Source organism: Balaenoptera borealis (assembly GCF_965194805.1).
Source record: "Balaenoptera borealis genome assembly, chromosome: 1".
Lineage (NCBI taxonomy): Eukaryota > Metazoa > Chordata > Mammalia > Artiodactyla > Balaenopteridae > Balaenoptera > Balaenoptera borealis.
In genome coordinates, this window is record NC_138860.1 from 81,109,573 (window position 1) to 81,129,753 (window position 20,181).

At 56.6% G+C, this 20,181-nt stretch overlaps 2 protein-coding genes across 2 annotated transcripts in view; both read left to right on the top strand.

Annotated features, from left to right (window-relative positions):
• Positions 1 to 14,156, top strand: part of SMG5 (SMG5 nonsense mediated mRNA decay factor) — a 28,190-nt gene extending 14,034 nt beyond the window's left edge. The window contains exons 10-22 of the mRNA XM_082347978.1: positions 56 to 264; positions 968 to 1,105; positions 1,270 to 1,869; positions 3,542 to 3,717; positions 4,892 to 4,967; positions 5,675 to 5,850; positions 6,887 to 7,045; positions 10,153 to 10,212; positions 10,377 to 10,536; positions 10,957 to 11,047; positions 11,879 to 11,953; positions 12,387 to 12,525; positions 12,707 to 14,156. Coding sequence (XP_082204104.1) covers positions 56 to 264; positions 968 to 1,105; positions 1,270 to 1,869; positions 3,542 to 3,717; positions 4,892 to 4,967; positions 5,675 to 5,850; positions 6,887 to 7,045; positions 10,153 to 10,212; positions 10,377 to 10,536; positions 10,957 to 11,047; positions 11,879 to 11,953; positions 12,387 to 12,525; positions 12,707 to 12,790 — 2,143 coding nt within the window. The 3' untranslated portion in view covers positions 12,791 to 14,156. The remainder of the gene's footprint in view (positions 1 to 55; positions 265 to 967; positions 1,106 to 1,269; positions 1,870 to 3,541; positions 3,718 to 4,891; positions 4,968 to 5,674; positions 5,851 to 6,886; positions 7,046 to 10,152; positions 10,213 to 10,376; positions 10,537 to 10,956; positions 11,048 to 11,878; positions 11,954 to 12,386; positions 12,526 to 12,706) is intronic.
• Positions 14,157 to 15,705: 1,549 nt separating this feature from the next.
• PAQR6 (progestin and adipoQ receptor family member 6) lies at positions 15,706 to 20,156 on the top strand. The gene is made up of 8 exons (XM_082358442.1): positions 15,706 to 16,120; positions 16,752 to 16,827; positions 17,274 to 17,401; positions 17,534 to 17,739; positions 17,863 to 17,989; positions 18,383 to 18,479; positions 18,686 to 18,836; positions 19,177 to 20,156. The coding sequence occupies exons 1-8, from the start codon at positions 15,918 to 15,920 to the stop codon at positions 19,449 to 19,451; spliced, it is 1,263 nt and encodes a 420-aa protein (XP_082214568.1). The 5' UTR covers positions 15,706 to 15,917; the 3' UTR covers positions 19,452 to 20,156.
• The last annotated feature ends 25 nt before the right edge of the window (positions 20,157 to 20,181 follow it).

The window sequence follows — 20,181 nt, forward strand, 5'->3', positions numbered from 1 at the left end:
TTTGCCTGCCCCGGCCCCCATCACTGACCTCCCCTGTTATCCTGCCCTTCCATAGCTCTGTGGACTCAGAGCTGACATCACTTTGCCAGTCAGTCCTGGAGGACTTCAACCTCTGTCTCTTCTACCTGCCCTCCTCACCCAACCTCAGCCTGGCCAGTGAGGATGAGGAGGAGTATGAGAGTGGATATGCTTTCCTCCCGGACCTTCTCATCTTTCAAATGGTCATCATCTGCCTTATGGGTGTGCACAGCTTGAAGAGAGCAGGTAACTCTTCCTCTGTCCCTCATTTCTCCCCGACTGGCTTCTGGGATCCTCACTACCCTTTTCTGCAGCTCCTTATCCATAAACTTGCTTCCACAAGCAGTCCCTTCACTACCTGTGTCGCTGCCTGGCTGTGGGAGAGAGGGGCAAGGAACCCTGCCCTAAAGAAGCTCCTAGTGAATGAACAAAGGCAACAGCGTATTCCCACCCCCTCCGCCCCCCTGCACCCACAAACACACGTACCCTTGGCCAGGACCCAGGCAGACACAGTGGTTGAGATGCTTAGCTGATGATCCAGATGGAATTCAGACTTGCTGGGGGTGGGGGCAGCTAGGCAGTTCTGGAAACCTTTCTGCCGGAGGTGTATGTAGAGCAAAGTTGGATGGAAGGGAGGGAGAGGCAGGGCTGGGTGCGAAGATGCTTGGGGCATATGGGGAGACGCTTGCGTGAAGGCATCAAAGCCAGGGAGGATGAGATGGGACAAGAGCATCCATGAGCTTACATGAGGAAGCAGGATGAGCTGGCACATTCCACATTACAGGATGAGAGTGAAGAGACCTGAGAAGTCTTTTTTTACCTTAGAGGAAGTTTTCAGAGGTAGTTGGACCCTTGGAAGGGTTGAGAACAGGTGAGGTGAGGTTGGAATTAATGGAGCCTACTCCTCTTCAGGGCCCTGGGCCCCTAATGCTGGCTTTCCTGGTTTTAGGATCCAAACAGTACAGTGCAGCCATTGCCTTCACCCTGGCCCTCTTCTCCCACCTTGTCAATCATGTCAACATACGGCTGCAAGCTGAGCTGGAAGAGGGCGAGAATCCTGTCCCGGCATTCCAGAGTGATGGCACAGGTGCAGGCACGGGGGAGGTTGTGACTGTGGAAAGGTTAGCATGGGGCATGGGGATCGTGGGAGGGGAACACAGGTGTGGCAGGGGAGGTGCTGTCAAAGAGCACCTGCCAGTGTCCTCGTTCCGGTTTGTCCCTAGGCCCCACCTGACCATCCTCTTTCCACAGATGAACCAGAGTCCAAGGAACCCTTGGAGAAGGAGGAGGAGCCGGGTCCTGAGCCTCCTCCTGCAGCATCTCAAGATGGCGAGGTCAGAAAGAGCCGGAAGTTCTCCCGCCTCTCCTGCCTCCGCCGCCGGCGCCACCCACCCAAAGCTGGTGATGACAGTGACCTGAGTGAAGGCTTTGACTCAGACTCGAGCCATGACTCAGCCCGGGCCAGTGAGGGCTCAGATAGTGGCTCCGACAAGAGCCTTGAAGGTGGGGGAACGGCCTTTGATGCCGAGACAGATTCAGAAATGAACAGCCAAGAGTCCCGATCAGACCTGGAAGATATGGAGGACGAGGAAGGGACACGGTCCCCAGCCCTGGAGCCACCTCGGGCCAGGTCAGAGGCTCCTGAATCCCTCAACGGCCCACTGGGCACCAGTGAGGCCAGCATTGCCAGCAATCTACAAGCCATGTCCACCCAGATGTTCCAGACTAAACGCTGCTTCCGACTGGCCCCCACCTTCAGCAACCTGCTCCTCCAGCCCACCACCGAAGCTCCCACCTTGGCCAACCGCAGGCCCTGTGTCAATGGGGATGTGGACAAGCCCTCAGAACCAGGTACTTGGGCCTCTCTTCATCATCTTGCTCTGGCCTTCACCTCCATACCATCGGCATTCATCTGAGAGGGGCCGCTTTTTTCTCTGTTTGAGTACCTCACATCCCCACCCTCACTGCCTTGCTTTTGGCTTCTGCCTGTAGTGTGGCCTGGAGTTTTTTTCCTGGGAATCCCCTCTGCTGCTCACTTCCTTATTCTCAGCTCCCAGCTGATTTCGTGGTCTTATTCTCCTCCCACTGCCACCTTGCTCCGTGGGTTTGGGGCTTTTCTCCCCACACAGCACTGCAGCTGTAACTCCCTCCCGTGCCATCCCAGGTCCTACCAGGGCTCCTGGAAGCTAGAAAAACCAGCACCCACCAGGGCAGGTGGATTAGAATGAGACTTTTCTCCTGAGGGTCTTCCCCTGAGGTGCAAAGGGCGCACCTGGTCAGCAGCAGCAGTGAACATTCGCGGCATCTACTCTATGCCAAGCACTAAGTTGGATTTTCTGGGGGGTCTTATCTAATTTTCACAGCAGCCTTGTGGTGGAAGAGTTATCATCCGTATTCTACATTCTCTTCTTTACCTCCAAGCTTCTGTGCACAGTGCTCTTTTGGTCTGGAACGTACTTTTCCTCCCTTGCCCCGAGCCTATTGCTTGGCTAATTCTCACTCTAGATTTTAGCTTAAAAGTCACTTGGTCTGGGATTCCTCCAAGGGTAGGCTTCTCGTGAGCTCCTGTAGACTCTGCACCTCGGCAACTTCCAGCCTTTTCCCACTCAAGTGACATTGTCCGTTGACTTGGCTGTCCGTCCCCTGCAATACCACGAGCCTCTTGAGGGCAGGGCAGTCCATGTTTTGTCTGTCGCTGTATCTTCATTACCTAACACAGTGCTTGGCACATGGTTGGGACTTAGAATGAACAAAAGAAATGAGGAAGCTGATGCTCAGAGTTGGAGTGTGAACTACTTAGTGTTCTAACCTGCAGACTTGGAGAGCTAGGAGTTGGAAGTAGTTCTTTTAATTCTGTACCCCTTTTCTCCCCACCTGTAGCTCACTTCTGTCTGCCCTGCCTTTTGCACAGTATAGGCACATCATAAATATCAGTTGAGTGAGTAGCTGTAGACCTCACAAATTAGCTCGTTTGTTTTTTTTTAAATTTATTTATTTTATTTATTTATTTTTGGCTGCGTTGGGTCTTCGTTGCTGTGCACGGGCTTTCTCTAGTTGCGGTGAGCAGGGGCTACTCTTTCGTTGTAGTGCATGGGCTTCTCATTGCGGTGGCTTCTCTTGCTGCAGAGCATGGGCTCTGGGGCACGCGGGCTTCAGTAGTTGGGGCACGTGGGCTCTAGAGCGCAGGCTCAGTAGTTGTGGCGCATGGGCTTAGCTGCTCCGCGGCATGTGGGATCTTCCTGGACCAGGGCTCGAACCCATGTCCCCTGCATTGGCAGGTGGATTCTTAACCACTGCGCCACCAGGGAAGCCCCTTAGCTCGTATTTTAAAAGGCACCAGGTTCTTGGCTTAAAAGCAACCAGTTAGTGGGCCTAGAAAAGTTAGGCAGGGGCCTGATTCCTCTCACATCAGAATTCTTCAGAAGAGTCCAAGCAGGTTGGGGCATGCTCCCCCCACGGAGCCGAAGCCTGTTGCCATGTGCCTACTAGTCGCTCATCCTGGTTCTCTGTCACCCACCCCCAGCCTCTGAAGAGGGCTCTGAGTCGGAGGGAAGTGAGTCTAGTGGGCGCTCCTGTCGGAATGAGCGCAGCATCCAGGAGAAGTTGCAAGTCCTGATGGCTGAAGGCCTGCTTCCTGCTGTGAAAGTCTTCCTGGACTGGCTACGGACTAACCCCGACCTCATCATTGTGTGTGCGCAGGTGTGTCACTCCACTCCCACTGCTCTCCGTCAGGTCCCAAGGTGTTAGGGGAGGGCGCCAGCCAGGATGGGGTGTGGGAATCCCCTCAGGTGGGCTGGTCAAGACAAAAGTTATTGTCAGGCACCTGCTCTGTGCTGGCTCCGTATGCTTTTTCCGGGCCAAGGATTAGGCATGACCTTTGCCCTCACAGAGCCTGTGGCCTGGGCTGGGATACAAATTTTGTGGACTGGGAAAATGAGAGCACTGCTTATTCTGCTTTGTGTCCCCAACGCCAGGCATAATGCCTGCCATTATGAGTAATGTCTATGACAGTGTGTGTTCAAGGGCTAACCTGGATAGGTGAACACCGGAGTCCAGAGAAAGGAGAGAGCACTGAGTAGTGACAAGAGAGATGAGACTGGGAAGTGACAGTATGTTCAGACAAGGTGCAGGTGTTGTGAGCAGGGAAACGGCTTAAAGAGAGTCCCGTAGCTGGAGCGAGTGGTGTCAGAGGCGGGCTGCCATGAAGACTGGTTGCCGTGATTGTGACCTTTTCCTTCCTTTCTCAGGTTCAGAGTCTTAATCTTGAGCCTCCGGTGCCCTGAGGCTTTTCTTCAGTGTTGCTTTATTCCAGTAGCACACCTGCCTGCTGTGGAAGACCCTTTTCCCTGCAGGTCGCCCTCTTCCCGAGATGAGGGAGTTTAGGTCAGGGCCAGGCACAACCTTGGGCATGTGCTTGTGCCTGATGACAGCTAGTTAGTCATTGTTAGTCATCGAGGGCGGTGTGGTGAAGATGGGGGTGCAGGTCACATCCCCAGAGAGGTGGCCCAGTGTGGGCACGTGGAGGGCTGAAAGGAAAAGTTTGTGCTAGACAGGGAGAAGCTTCCTCCAACGCTCTAGCTTTTTCCACTACCAAGATCCAGAGGGTTTCTCCTGTGGTTTCACGCCTTCCCTTTTCATGAAGCCTTCAGCGGTTGATGAAGTTCAGTGAGGCTTCATGGTCCCCTTCTTCATTCCTGCCTGTTTTCCAAGTCCTCCGTGAGCCCCCCTTGGCCTCTTTTGTTAATTTTTCTCCCAAACGCTTCTAGGCCTGTGACCATAGCCCCAGACCCCCCAGATATAGTGCTTTTCTTGTTCACTGCCAGCCTCCAGCACTGCCCCAGCTGAAGCCTTCCTCTTCTCTCTCTCCCTCAAGAGCTCTCAAAGTCTGTGGAACCGCCTGTCTGTGTTGCTTAATCTGTTGCCAGCTGCTGGCGAACTCCAAGAGTCTGGTGAGTGAGTCCCTGGCACTGTCCTCCCTCTCTCTCTCCCTCACTGGCCCCACAAAGCCCGCCTCCCCCTTCCTGGTAACCTGGCCCTTAGGGTAAGGAGGTTAATGGGATTCACTGCCTAGCCTCCCTAACACACAGCAGTCATTGTGGTCTGGGCCTCTCTGGTTTCCTGCCCCAACACTGCCCCACTGTGGGCAGGTGGCCTGGTCCACCAGGGAGTGTGCTCCCTGGGGAAGGCAGTGGAGTGGCAAGAGCAGAGTGAGGGGAGCCTGTGAGCCAGCCCCAGTCACTGGTGTGGCACCGATGCCTTCCTCATTGAGAATTGACCTTGACCTTCAGAGCCCATCTGTCTGGTTCATCCCCTCCTGCCACCTTCCAGCTGGAAATCACCTTCTCCTACCTCTGGACTCACCCAAGGGCAATCCATTCCTTCTTCCAGAGTTCCTCCTCTCACATCCATCCTAGTGTGATTGTGCCTCTGTCAGGGGGCCGTCCCAGTCTGAGCGGTCCTCTAACCCTCCCAGCTCTGGTCTCCTAAAGCTCTGCCTGACGGCCCTGTGCACCCATCTCCCCTTTCCTCCCCCCACCACTCCCCACCTTGTGTCCGAGGAGTATGTCCTGCCTCCCAGCCTCTGAGGAAGGACTGTGTCCCTCTGACTGGGGGCTCCCACAGGGCAGGTGGTCTCACGTGTCCTCTTTCTCCCCAGGCCTGGTCCTGTGTCCTGAGGTCCAGGATCTTCTTGAAGGTTGTGAACTGCCTGACCTCCCGTCTAGCTTGCTGCTCCCAGAGGACATGGCACTTCGCAACCTGCCTCCCCTCCGGGCTGCCCACAGACGCTTTAACTTTGAAACGGATCGGCTCTTGCTCAGCACCTCAGAAGAGGTGAGGATATCATTTCTCACGCCACAAGCTCTGTTGTTCATCAGACTCAGTAGCAAAGCAGGGGCTCAGGGCTGGAGGGGGCAGGCAGGCACCCCTTCCATCCGGACAGGGAGCATGTCCCTGGGGCTGCAGCTGTGAGTCCTTTTTCACTCGGTGAACCGTTTGGACTTCCTTTCCTTCTTGGCAGGATGTCCTTCCACAGGTCTGCTGTTGGTAGTGTCTCCCTTTGTAGAACAAGCCTCCTTCCCCTTTCTCCACCTTTTGGAGAGGACAAAACAAGTAAATTATTAGGGCTTTGAAATCTCTATTGGTCTCTTTTCTCTTCTGAGCCCAGCCTCCTCTAAGCTGACCAGCAAACAGTCAGAAAGTTGGAGCTGGAAGGGAATGTGCTACCCATTTAGTCCAGTGACTTTCACCCTTGAATCTGTGTCACCACATGGGCCGTCTTGGGGGCAGCAAAGGGAAGCCAAGAGGACAGGCGTCCCAGCCCCCGTCCCCAACACAAACACACGCACACACACAAACACACACACACACACACACCACCCCCACCCCCGCGTTGGTTCCTCCTTCTCCAGCTTGGCTTGATAGTCTGTTTTATATGTTAGCATTCTAGATAAGATTTTTGTTTGATGGGGAAAGAAGGGTTTTGCTGACCAAAAACATAAGTTGGAAATGGTGATCTAGTTTGTCCTTTCATTTTACACGTTAGGATCTGAGACCCAGAGAAAGATGGCATAAGAACCCAGGTCTTGTCACTCCCAGCCCGTGTCCTTGTCTCTTTCTTCTCAGCCCTGAGTCCTGCTTCTCTAGTCCTTCTGGGAGTTTCCTCGCCCTACTTGCTCACTCCTTTTCCAGTAGCTAGAGGCCCTGGGCCTCGGCGCTCCTCTTTTCCGCCCCACAGACCACAGGCCTTACGAGGGAGCCCATGTTGCTGAGTTGGCTGGGCTGGCAGGGACGGCGGAGGGGAGGAGCCGGGGGCCAGCGGGCCTGGAGGGCCCTGCTCAGCCAGGCCGCCTCCCATGTCTCCTCACAGACGGTCGTGCGCATCTGCTGCATCCGCAGCTTTGGCCACTTCGTTGCCCGCCTGCAAGGCAGCATCCTGCAGTTCAACCCAGAGGTTGGCATCTTCGTCAGCATCACCCAGTCTGAGCAGGAGAGCCTGCTGCAGCAGGCCCAGGCCCAGTTCCGCATGGTGAGTCAGGCCTCCCCTCCCTGTCTGCTCCGCTCCCATGGGCTCACCGAGAAACCCAGGGTCAGAGGCTCAGACACACTGGTGGCCCTCGACTGAAGAACCTGGGCATTGGGGCCGGGGAGACTGAGCCTGGGGAGGGAACTGAGGGCTGATAGGGAGTGAGAGTTGCCTTGAGCAGGGGCAGCCTGGCACCGGGCCTGTATGTAGACTGACTGGGGATTGAGGGCCATCTCTGTCACCTCCTAGTCTGAATTGAGCAAGTCACTTAACCTTGCTAATTCTGTTTCCTCATCGGTTACACAGGAATAGTTGAATCAGCTTTATGGGGTTGCCGTGACTGTGGGATGATAGTGAATGGCAGGCGCTTTGCACTTTGCGTTATGGAGTGTGTGCTGTGGAGTATGTGCGCTCAGCAAAATGCTCCTTTCCCTTCCCTTTTCGAGGGATGAAGACTGAGGAATGGAGGGATCCTGGCATCAGACACCATGCAGGAACCCTCCCATCCCACAGAAGCCCCAGAGAGTAGGAGGTGGCCTGTGTTACCTCTTTTCCAGTCAGTCATTCATTCCACAAATATTTAATGAGAATCTGCTTTGTGCCAGACCCGTCAGTATCCTAGGCATGAGGGTTACAGCAGCAAACAAGACAGGCCTTTCTCTTGTGAGGCTAATACTTTGTGAGCAACACTGTGGGTTCTTTAGTGGGGCCTGCACAACCCTGGGCGTGTTGTCCTCCCCAAGCTAAGTGGCACCAGTACATGTGGGGGGGTGGTGTCTGGCGCGGGAAGCACGGCCCACGTGTCTTGGCAAGCCCAGGGGTTCTTCTTCATCTCAAGCCAGTCTCCTCCCCCATGTTCTTCCTTTCCCCAGCCCCAGGCTCCCCGACCTCTGAGCACCCCCTTCCTGTGGATGGGAAGGGGCACAGTCTCCCCAGAAACCCCCCTCCTTGCTGCCTTAAAAGCAAGCACGTTTTGTTAAAAACTAACCTTTTGTGTTAAGACTTTCATTGCTGTTGCGTAGGGGAAAACACAGGGGGTTACAAAAATAATTATGGGAAAGTCACACAGCTTCAAAAAATGTTAGAGTGTTTGCAGGCATTTCCTCTGGCCTAAAGCTCCCAAAGACGACTCCTGGAGGCACGGAATACTTGAAAGCCCCTCTGGTGTGGTGCTAGACACCACAGGCCACGGTGGACCCAGGCCACACTGCCTGCTAGGACTGCCTCCTGCTCTGCCTGAGTCACGTTTCCACCCCAAGGGGTTTATCCCCTGGCAGCAGCAGCGTGGTCCTTGTCATATTGCTATCTCCCATCATTTATCGAGAGTTTTGCATGTGCAAAGCTGCTTTGCATGTGACATCTCATTTAGCCCTGTAACAGCCCTGTGAGGTGGGTGCTTGCAGCCTCATTTTATAGACGAGGAAGCTCAGAATGACAAAGGAGGAGGTATCAGTGGCAGAGCCGGGGCTCTGGAATTGGAAAGACCAGGCTCTTGTCCTTGTTCTAAGCTGCTGTGGGAGCTTAGCTTCTCTGCAAGCCAGGCGGGGCGCTGCTCCTACTCTCTGGGCTCTAGTGTCTGCCTGGTTTAGGGACCCCTGTTTCCCAGTGGGTCTGGTCTTCTGCCTCCCTTTTTTGCTTTCTCTACCAGAGTTTCTCAAAGGGGACACTCCGCCGGCGGGTAAGAGGTGGACACTTCATAACCATAGTATAATTATCAAAACTAAGAAGTTAGGATTGGTACAATTGTGTTAACTATAGACTTTATTCAGATTTCACTAGTTTTCCTGTAAATGTCTATTTTCTTTTTCAGAATCCCACATTACATTTGATTGTTTTAATGTCTCCTCAGTCTTTCCATGTCTTTTTTTTTTTTTTTTTTTAATATTTATTTATTTATTTGGTTGCGCCGGGTCTTAGTTGAGTCAGGCGAGCTCCTTAGTTGTGGCATGCGTGTGGGATCTAGTTCCCTGACCAGGGATCGAACCCAGGCCCCCTGCATTGGGAGCCCAGAGTCTTAACCACCGTGTCACCAGGGAAGTCCCTTTCCTTGTCTTTTATAATCTTGACAGTTCTAAGGAGTATTGTTCAGTTGTTTTGTAGAATGTTCCTCACTTGGCTTTGTCTGGTGTCTTATGATTAGGATGAGATTATACATTCCAGATTAATATTTTAAAGCATCACTCTGATGATGCCAGTTTGCTTGTCAAAAAGCCTTCAGTGGCTCCCCATGTCTTTTAGAATAAGTCTCCATCTTTAGACCAAGGAATTTGGACTTCATCTAGAAGACAAAGGAAAACCATCACAGGACTTTTAGTCAGGGCCATGGTGGACAGCAGATGGTTTTTGAAAGATTGCCTTGGTTGTAGGCAGAGAGAATGAATTGGGCTGGAGGCAGAGACCAAAAAGAAGGTGGTTATAATAGTCAAGGTGGGAGGTACTGGCTTAGACCAGGGTTGCACGTTGAAGATGGAGGGATGCAGAGGGATGTGAATGATTTTTTAGGAGGTACAGTTGACAGGACTGGGAGGCTGATAACTTCTGGGGCTGAAAGAGAGGGAAAAGTCAAAGCCAGCTAGCTTTCTGACTTGGCAGATGGTGGTTTACTTAGCAAGCTGGGGAACACTAGAGGATGAGAAGCAGGTTCTGAGAAGCAGGTTGGGCTGTCAAGTAGGCATTTGGGTATGTACGTCTGGAACTCAGGAGTGGTCAGGTCTGGGCGGAAGCTGCAGATTTTGGAAGAAGTTGGCAAGTGGATGATGATAGAAAGCGAAGGGGTGCATGGATGGTATCCCCTGGGAGGGAGGACAGATTGAGAGGAGCAGAGGTGGAACCCTGAGATGCAGACAGGTGCCATCCCCTCCCTCTCTCCCCGGGAGGCGTGAGCTTCTGTGGGCTGCTAATGGAACGTGTTCAGATGACACAGGAGGGATATTTTTTCTCCCACGCCTCCCTTCCCCTCACTTAGCAGGAGAGATAGAGAGCTGACTTTATATGAGGCCGTACCTATTTCAGACCCCAGGAATCCCTTTTGGTCTTCTTGATCACTGGAGAAAGGAATATTCCCCCAGCTGCTTGTCCCAAGCTTAGCACCTGGTATTCTCCCCTTGTAGGCACAGGAGGAAGCTCGGCGGAACAGGCTAATGAGAGACATGGCCCAGCTACGACTTCAGGTAAGAAGTTGGGGCCCCGCGCTCCTGTTCCTATGAGGCCATTCGTCGAAGGGGTCCCTTGTTCCCACTGGCAGCAGGAGGAGCCCCATAAGAGCCACCTTGGGTACCATTCTTCCCCTGCCCAGGCTGCACGCAGCTCCACCCACTCTGCCTTCTCTCAACAGCTCGAGGTCTCTCAGCTGGAAGGGAGCCTGCAGCAGCCCAAGGCCCAGTCAGCAATGTCTCCCTACCTCGTCCCCGACACCCAAGCCCTTTGCCACCACCTCCCTGTCATCCGCCAGCTGGCCACCAGTGGCCGCTTCATTGTCATCATCCCAAGGACAGGTAAGTATATTGGAGAGGTGGGGGCAGAGAGTGTGGCTAAAAGAGAATCTGGCTTGGGATTGAGAGACCCTTACTTGGGGCCCAGTTTACACACAGTGGCCTTGGTCAAGTCCTGCCACCTCTCTGAACTTCAGTCATTTCATCTGCGAAGCGGGCATGACAATCCCTGTTAAACCCTGACTCACAAGATGGTTGGGAGAAACAGATGAGAAAATCTAAGTGAAAGCAATTGGTAAGTTGCCAAATACGTTGTTGGCAGAAGGTCAGTCTTTGAAAGAACTTCAGGATTCCTGTAGGAGCTACGGTCCCTTTTCCTGCAGTGTGTCCTGGAGTGAGTGCAGATGCTTCTACAGAGCCCCATGTCACGACAGCCTGAGCTCATCTGTTTTGTCGTTCCCCCACCCGCATCTTGCCCGCCAGTGATCGATGGCCTGGATTTGCTGAAGAAGGAACACCCCGGGGCCCGGGATGGGATCCGATACCTGGAGGCAGAGTTTAAAAAAGGGAACAGGTGAGTGCAGGCCTGGCTGGACCTGTGCTGAGCCCAGACAACAAATGCGTGTGTTCCTCGTGTAAGACACGTGGTCCCTGCTCACAGTTGGCTCACTGCCTGGTGAGGGAGGCCGAAGACATAATTAGAAGTCAGGGTCTTAGGTGCTGAAATAGACAGCGATTGGAGGAGCCAGGAGCCCTGTTGGGGAACAGTGACCTGCTGTCCATCTACCTCTGGGGCAAACATGAGATCACTGTGACCGGGGAGAGGGGAACAAGCCCCCACCTCCAAGCTGTGGACTCCTTTGCAAGAGGTTCTCCTGCTTTAGGTGATCAGGTTGACCAGGGTGGGAGTGCCTTCATCGGTGCTGCCCAGGGGCTTCCCATGGGGCTGGGGGGACAGATGGCAGTGTATAGGTGCTCAGCCCAGCACAGGCCCTTCCTTCTGGCCTTTGGGGCCAGAAAAGGACTAGACACTGGGTATAAGGAAGAGGGAGAAAGCTCCCTGCTCTCTGCTGGCTGGTCTACCCCTCCTCTGGATCTGCCCTTGCCTGGTCAGAAAGCTGCACAAAGCCTGCTTGTTTGGACCTTGTCTCCAGAAGCACTGACTTGAAAAGCATCTGCTGCTTCTCCCCTCCCAGCTCCTCTCCAGGGAGGAACCAAAGAATTGACGTTATCAGGAGGAAAAGCAAGCTGGGCTCAGCAGCTAGGAAGCCACTTCAAAATGACTCCAAACAGACCTGTGATGTGGGAGACGTGCCTCCCCCCCCCCATAAAACTGGGTCCCCTGCGCCACAATGGCCCGCTTTGTCCCCTGCCCCCAACCTTCACTCTCTCGTCTCCTTTGCAGGTACATTCGCTGCCAGAAAGAGGTGGGGAAGAGCTTTGAGCGGCATAAGCTGAAGAGGCAGGATGCAGATGCCTGGTAAAATTTCAGCCGCCACCCCTAGAACCTCAGATAGGCTGCCTACCTTGCTTCTCTGTGGGCACTCCCCAGGACAGAGGGACAGGGCCGGAGAATTCTGTAACAGGCAGCAGGACCAGCGCGGGGCCAGGCTCCTTCTGCCAGAGGCCTCCTGCAGGTCTCACCTTAGATGGAGTGAGAAGGTGCTCCAGCATCTGAGCCCCCGTGGCCCTGAGATCCTTGGGCTCAGCTTCCTCACTCATTGAACCTTTGCCCAGTCCCTGTAACATGTCCTCCAGGGCCAGCTTCCAGGACCCACTGCTCTGGGCTGCCTGGCTTCTCTCGCTCTCTCCTGGTGCCCTCCTCACCCCCAGCTCCCCCTGTGCCCTGGAGATCTGGTGTTCAGGCTGTGCTAATGCTGGGGCTTGGCCCGCCTTCCCCCTGCTCCCACCAGGACGCTCTATAAGATCCTGGACAGCTGCAAACAGCTGACTCTGGCCCAGGGGGCAGGTGAGGAGGACCCGAGTGGCATGGTGACCATCATCACAGGCCTTCCACTGGACAACCCCAGCACGCTTTCAGGCCCTATGCAGGTGGGTCACGGGGTGATGGTTGGCAGAGTGTGGAATGGGGAAGAGGTACCGGAGTCGACTCCCTCAGACCAGACAGCTGCCCTTTTCCTCTTCCATCACCCCTTCCCCAGCCCCTCAACGGCTTGTCCCAGAGTTTGGGAGGTCAGGCCCTCCTCCATTTGTCCTCCCCCCAATTCTACAGGCAGCCTTGCAGGCCGCTGCACATGCCAGTGTGGACATCAAGAATGTTCTGGACTTCTACAAGCAGTGGAAGGAGATTGGTTGAGACCGACCCCCAGGCCCTGCAGCGGGGCTGACTCCAGATCTCTCCTGCCCTCCCTGGCAGCCAGGACCACCACCTGTAGTCACCCCACCACACGCAGACTCACGCACGCACACAGGAAGGAAGCCCAGCTGCACACAGGCTGCAGGGAGGGCCCAGGAGCCGGCTGGGAGGGGGGCGTCCCCCTGTTGCCAAGACAACGTCAGGAAAGCAAGGAAAGTGCTTGGAGCAGGAGAGGCCTGTGGGCCCCTAGCCAGCCTTCCTGCCTCAGCCCCCCTGCTTTCCCCAGGGGCAGGTGGCAGGCACGGGTGTCTGCGTTTCGTTGGAGTGGTTCCTGGACCTCTGAGGGGAAGGGACAGCAGAAGGGGCCCTTCTTCCTCACAGACGCAGGGTGGTTGGTGCCAGGAGTTTGGGCCCTCTGGGCCTGGGGGTAGAGTTGGGTAACACCAGGTGTCTGGGTGGTTCTCTGCAGACCCTTCTTCTCCTCGAGGACCACCCATCCCCCTCTCATCTCCCTTTGCAGGGGCTGGGCAGCTCTGGAGCCTTGGGGACTCTTAAGGAAGAGGGGCCTGGAGCTGCCTGCACCAATAGCAGGGCAGGGCTTAGATCCCCTCCTCCTGCTGCAGGGGCTGCACACCCATTGCCCCACTTCTGTTTTCTGTCTCCCTTCGTCTAGCTTCCAGGGCAGGGAGCAGGCCCACGACGGCTGCAGGCAGTCTGGCCTGTGTGCCAGTGAGGGCTTCTGTGCCCACCAGCCCCATGGTCACTGCACTTTGTGCTCTGGGCTGCTGTGCTGGGACAGAGTGGGATGCCAGTAAGAGGAGAGGGGGGTGAAGTTTGAGGCCACAACCCCCCTTACTATCTAGGGAGGGGCCTGTGTTCGGATGGACAGCAGAAAGGAGAGGCCCCTTGAAGCTGCCCGGCCAGGGACCCTCTGCCCTGATGGGCTTCCCTACTTCTGTCCTTCCCCGGGACTAAAGGCCTGGAGGAGCTGAGCATGGGGCTAGCTTCTGGAGTGTTGAGGTGAATGTGAGAGCGGAGATCATGAATAGCTCAGGGCAGTGAGTGGAGCAGCAAGAGTGGGGCTGAGTGTGGGAGGCTTTGGCCAGGATTGCCTCGGCCCCTCCCCCTCAGGCTGCACATACAGCTCGGGCTGGGGGTTGAGGGTCGGGGATCTCAGCTCTGCTGTTCCCCACCCCAGCGCTAGCCTAGCTTCCCAGACTGTTCTCGGAGGAGAACAGGCTTCCTGCCTTCTTCCTCTAAGACAGCAAGTCTGGGACAACCTGGGGGGAGTGGGATCACCCCCACTTCCAGTCCCTGGCAGAGACTGAGACTAAAGCATCACTTAATAAAGACCCCCAGAAGCCCACTCCCTGTCTCCTGGTGCCTTTCTGTACAATTTTATTGGGACATTGGAGATTACATGCTGAAATGGCAGTTTGCAAAGGTTTCTTTGAGGTGGCCCAGTTGAAGCAAGAAACCAGCAGTTGGAGCACAAACTCCAGAGATGGTTTTGGTAGATGTGAAGTTCATTGAACTGAGCTGCTGCCTTCACAAGGGTGATAGGTGAAAACAATATACAGATGATCCTGAACAATATGAGGTTTTAGGGCGTTGACCCCTATGCAAGAAAAAATCTGCACTTGATTTTACAGTCCGCCCTCTGTATCTGCAGTTCCGCATCCACGATTCAATGAACTGGGGACCATGTAGTACTGAGTACATATTTAGTGAAAGAAATCTGCATATAAATGCAGTTCAAACCTATGTTCAAGGGTCAACTATTTTGAAGGCTACAGTGCTCCCTGGGGGTGGTTTGCAGTTTTCAGCTGGGTCCTCTGAATCAGGGAGAAACTTCCTCAAAGGAGAGGTGAGGGTGAACCTTGAAACCAGCCTCTGAGTCTTCAACCCCATCCCTCCGCAAGGACTGACACCTCAAGTGTGTCTGGGGAGTGGAGAAGCTTGGTGAACCCCTTGTGGTTGAACCAACATTTACCAAATGCATTTGCTGTGGATTCCGCCCAGCACCAGCCGCTGAGAGGCAGCGAAGCACAGTGAGAAGAGGTTTTGGAGAATTCAAATTCAGGGTTTGGATTCCTCTGCCCAGCTTAAGGCAGAGCCACCCTCAGCTCCTGGGAGAGTCTGGAACCCTGGAGCTGTGGGGCAGCCTGGTCTGAGGGGGGCGCTCTGCACCACCCTGGCTGCATCCTGGCTAGGGCCCTGGCCTCTTCCGGCCAGTCTGCTCTCAGTGGGGTGGGGTCAAGCTGGAGGGGCTGGCTGTGTGCTGGAGCCCGAGTGAGCTGCCTGCTAATGGGGCTGGGCCACCCCGCACTGCTCCCTGGAGGCTGGACAAGGCTGGGATTGTTCTCTGGCTCCCTTTTGTCTCCCACTCCCCGCCCAGGCTTGGCCCGCCTGCCCGCCACTCTCTTCTCCCTCCCATTGGCCCGGCTGGCAAGAGGCAGGGACTCCACCCGTGGAGCCCGGGGCCTGCCGACCCACCAGCTTAGGAGCGCCCATCAAACTCTGGGTAAGGAAGCTCACCTGGGGCCAAGACGCCCATTCTGGGGAACTAGAGGCCACTTGCCTGCTCCGGCCGGCCCCTCCCCCTTTTCCATGGCTACAGCACAAACTACTTCAGAGACCTCTGAACCCCAGTGCTGAGGGAAGGGACCCTGAGGGGAGCTAGACGCCAGCATCGTCCTGGTCCACCCCTCCCCCAGGCAGCTGGGCCGCACTCGGGATAGTTTAGAATACCCCCATCCCACTTCCGGGAGGGGTCATCTATCTATCTCAGTTTCTTTTTTTTTTTTGGCTGCGCCCCAAGGCTTGTGGTAGTGGGATCTTAGCTCCCTGACCCGGGATCAAACCCAGGCCCTCGGCAGTGAAAGCACAGAGTCCTAACCACTGGACCGCCAGGGAATTCCCGGGGTCATCTATCAAATCTCAGCCAGGGTGCAGGGACTAGGGACCAGGTCGGCCTTGTGCCCAGCGGGGTCCCCAGCCCCCAGCTCAAGGGCAGAGGGCCCCCCAAATGTTGAAAGACAGGAACAGAGGCTTTGGGTTCGGGCTGGCGGTGTGAGGGCCCAGAGTGTGTGTGGAGCAAACATGCACACAGAGAGTAGGCAAAGCGATGACAGGAAGAGGCGTGGGGCGGGGCTGGAAAGTTTTGGCCTGGAGAGGTGGGAGGAGTGTCCTGTTCTCCCTCCTCCCGGGGCAGTTCCACCCACCCCGGTGGCCCAGGCCATCCACTTGTGCCAAGGAATGTGCCTGGGAGAGGCGGCCTGAGAGGCGGGAGGGGCAGCAAAGCTGCGGCCACCCGGAAGCAGCGCACAGGTCTGAGGCTGAGGGGCCGGGGCTCAGGAGGGGCAGGGACCCCAAATGTCCCCCGGGGCACAAGTGTAGTCTTCAGAGAAGAGCCAGGCATCCCCCTAATTCCTTGTCCCACCGGTAGGCATCTGGCCTCTCCAAGAATTCTCCCTGAGCACCCTAAGTTTTCTGTGCTCAGCCCAGGCACTGTGAGCCAAGGGGCTTTCTGGTGCTGGCAATGGCGGTGGTGGTGTGTGCTTAGGCTCTCTCTGTGCTGTCCTCCGTACGTCAGGGTTCTTCTGAGACAAAAATTGGGGGTTGGGGACCTGGCTCCAGGGTCCAGGGTTACTGAGGCAGCCTTCTGGCTGAGGAGGACCCTCCACTCCTTGCTGAGTTGAGGCTGACCAGCCCCTCTCAATGGGGGAACTAAATAGCCCCCAGGCTAGGCTGGGGAGGGGTTGGGGTTATGACCACTGGGGAAGCTGGGCCAGCCTCCCCTGGCCTGAAGCAAGCAGCTTGGTGGCCAGCTGCCACCCGCATGCATGCCCGTGTACACAGCCTACCCTGGGACTCAGTGACCAGGTCCAGCCTGGACCTGGGCGAAAAGGGACCTGTGGATGGGGGCAGATACCTAATTCCCCCTGCCCTTTGTCTCTAGGTCAACGTGGAGGTGCCGGGCCACCATGCTCAGTCTCAAGCTGCCCCAACTCCTTCGCATCCACCAGGTCCCCAGGGTGAGGGATTCACCAACTCCTACTTCTCAGGGGACTGGCTGGGGCAGTTTCTTCTCTTTTTGCAAGTGCAGAAGTCCCTGCTCTAGGCTAGCTCTTATCCCTGCCATTTCAGTGTGGGACTCTTCTGTTCTCTAAGGAACAGGCTTGTGACCGGCTCCCTAGAGCCCAGAACGCGCCTTTATCCAGAGTCGCCTTCCTCAGAGCACCCTGTGTCCATCCTATCTTGTCCCCTTACTCTGCCTCTTCTGTTTCTCACCTGCTCTCTGGGTACTGGAACCTGTGGTGAGATGGGGTTGGATTTAGTTTGACTTTTGGGGCCTTTGTGATCTCCAGCCCATTCCCTTCAACCCTGCTTCCAGAGAAAGGGTGGGATACAGTGGAGTCCCTTGGAGAGAAAGGGTGGGACACAGTGACTCCTCTCCTCTCCCTGCCCCCCACAACCCCAGGTGTTCTGGGAAGATGGTATCATGTCTGGCTACCGCCGCCCCACCAGCTCGGCCTTGGACTGTGTCCTCAGCTCCTTCCAGATGACCAACGAGACCGTCAACATCTGGACTCACTTCCTGCCCACCTGGTGAGGGAGGCTCTGTCCCAGGTTTGGGCCTCGAGCTCAAGGGGGTACTCAGGCGGACCGGGACCGTCCGGGCCCGCGGGCTGCACTGGGAGTCGCTGGGGGTCCGGTGGCCTGAGCACGTGCCCGCCGCAGGTACTTCCTGTGGCGCCTCCTGGCGCTGGCGGGAGGCCAGGGCTTCCGGTCGGAGCCCTACCACTGGCCGCTGCTCGTCTTCCTGCTGCCCGCCTGCCTCTACCCGTTTGCGTCGTGCTGCGCGCACACCTTCAGCTCCATGTCACCCCGCGCGCGTCACATCTGCTACTTCCTGGACTACGGCGCGCTCAGCCTCTACAGCCTGGGTGAGCCCCGCAGCGGAGGCCGGAGCGGTGGGCAGGGGGGGGCGGGGGCGTTCCGGGGCGGGGCGGGGGTGTGGCGCGGGGTCTCTGGGGCGGGGCCTCAGCTCCCGCCCCGCCCCCCGCCAGGCTGCGCCTTCCCCTATGCCGCCTACTCCATGCCGGCCTCCTGGCTGCACAGCCGCCTGCACCAGCTATTTGTGCCCGCCGCCGCACTCAATTCTTTCCTGTGCACCGGCCTCTCCTGCTACTCCCGGTGGGTTCTCGGCCAGTGGTGAAGGGGAAGGCGGAGGGACAGGACAGGGCACCCACAAACACTTGGACACCCAGGACCGCTGGGTTGTGCCTGCATTTCACTGCTCTTGAACAACATTGGTAACAATGGGACCGTTTATTGAGGACTGACTGTGCCCAGACCCTGTGCACCAGCACCATCCCTGCGCTGTCTCTAACTCTCACAGCCACGTAAGAGGCAGGTGTCTATCCCCGTCTAACAGCTGTTGTCACTTACAGAGGAGTCATGTGGCCTAAGGGCTTTCACAGCCACTAAGCTACACTGACATTCCATCTTGGCCAAAGGTCCCCTGCCCTCCTCTGACCCCCACCCCAGCGTAAGGATGGTGACCAGCCTTTCACTCCCGCCTCCCAGGTTCCCCGAGCTAGAAAGCCCTGCACTCAGTAAGATCCTCCGCACGGCCGCCTTCACCTATCCCTTTCTGTTCGACAACCTCCCGCTCTTCTATCGGGTAAGGCTCCTGCTTTCCTGTCCTGACTCTCACAGTGCCCACTCCCAGCCCTGCCCCCTCGATCCCTGACTCAGCCCTGCCGCCCACCCTCCTAGCCCAGCACCCAGTCCAGCTGCGCCCTCCCCCTCCTCATCCTCACCAGATCCCAGACACATGATGTCCACCCCCAAAGCCCCTCCCCGTCAACCCTGCTTTTCCTTTGCCAGCTCGGACTGTGCTGGGGCAGGGGCCACAGCTGTGGGCAGGAGGCACTGAGCACCAGCCACGGCTACCACCTCTTCTGCGCGTTGCTCACTGGCTTCCTCTTTGCCTCCCACCTGCCTGAGCGGCTGGCACCAGGACGCTTTGATTACATCGGTGAGAGCACACCTGGCCTGGCCCGGGACGGGATGGGGAGACGGCTCCCCAGAGCACAGAGTGAACTGAGTAAAGGAGAGTATTCCTGGCAGGGCCCTCGGGGTCCAGGCCCAGCCCCAGTCCTCAGATAACAACAAAACCAGCAGCCTGTAGGCCAGGGGCTCTGTGCACAGCAGCTCACTCACTCTTGCCAATAACTCTGGGAATTGGGTTTCTTATTCCCAGTTTTAGGGGGGTAGCAGGCCCAGAGGATGTGGTGCTCACCATGGGTCACAGGATGAGTTGGAGCAGCCCTGGGGATGGGGTATGTGCCCTCAACCGCCGCCCATCCTCCCCACAGGCCACAGCCACCAGCTATTCCACATCTGTGCAGTGATGGGCACGCACTTCCAGCTGGAGGCGGTGCTGGCTGATATGGGATCTCGCCGAGCCTGGCTGGCCATGCAGGAACCGCCGCTGGGCCTGGCGGGCACAGTGGCCACACTGGGCTTGGCGGTGGCCGGGAACCTGCTCATCATCGCTGCTTTCACAGCTTCCCTATTTCGGGCTCCCAGTGCGTGCCCCCTGCTGCAGGGTGGCCCGCTGGAGGGGAATGCAAAGGCCAAACTACAGTGAGGCCCCAGCTCTGAGCCTGCCTTGGAGGGAAGCAGAGCCCAGGCCCCCCCGCCCCGTGCTGGGGAGGAGCCCAGACCCAGGCCTGATCAGATGGGGGCACTTCTGAGCCTGGAACCAAGAGGAGTGGCTGAGGAGAGAGGAGTGCGGAGATCAGAAGGCAGAGGAGCGGAGAGGGGCTGGGGGGCTGGTAGAGAGCAAGAGGGTCAGGGAGGGTGCTCTTGATGGGGCTGGGGGAAGTGCTGAGGGTCTGAGAGGGGAGGTGCGTGTGTCCAGGCTGGAGCTGCCCCACCCGCCATCGAAGGCTGGGATGGGGAGGTGTTGGGCCCTTTCATCTGGTCCCATCTCTGGTGCTCCTGGAGTTTCTGCTCAGCCCAGGCAAGAACTAACATGACTAACCCAGGCCCATCCTGAATGCTTATTAACCAGGCCGGGAGGCCCGCTACTGCCCCCACCCCCAAACCAGGCAGTACCGTCTACCGGAAGCTCTTTGCCTACGGCGACGAGGCTGTCTGTCCTGGTCACAGCCGTGTACTCCAGGCGTTCAGGCCTTTGGGATCTGGTCTATTTGGGTGTGTCACGGATGGGGCAGTGGGTTGAGGTGGGGGAAGGTGCTGGGCTAGAGAGGAGAACCCTATTTAGACTTCAGGAAGCCACCTTCAATGCTTCTGGACTGAGGCAGGGATAAATAAATAACTCAACAACAGATTTTGGGAAGCACTTTCTGGGACTG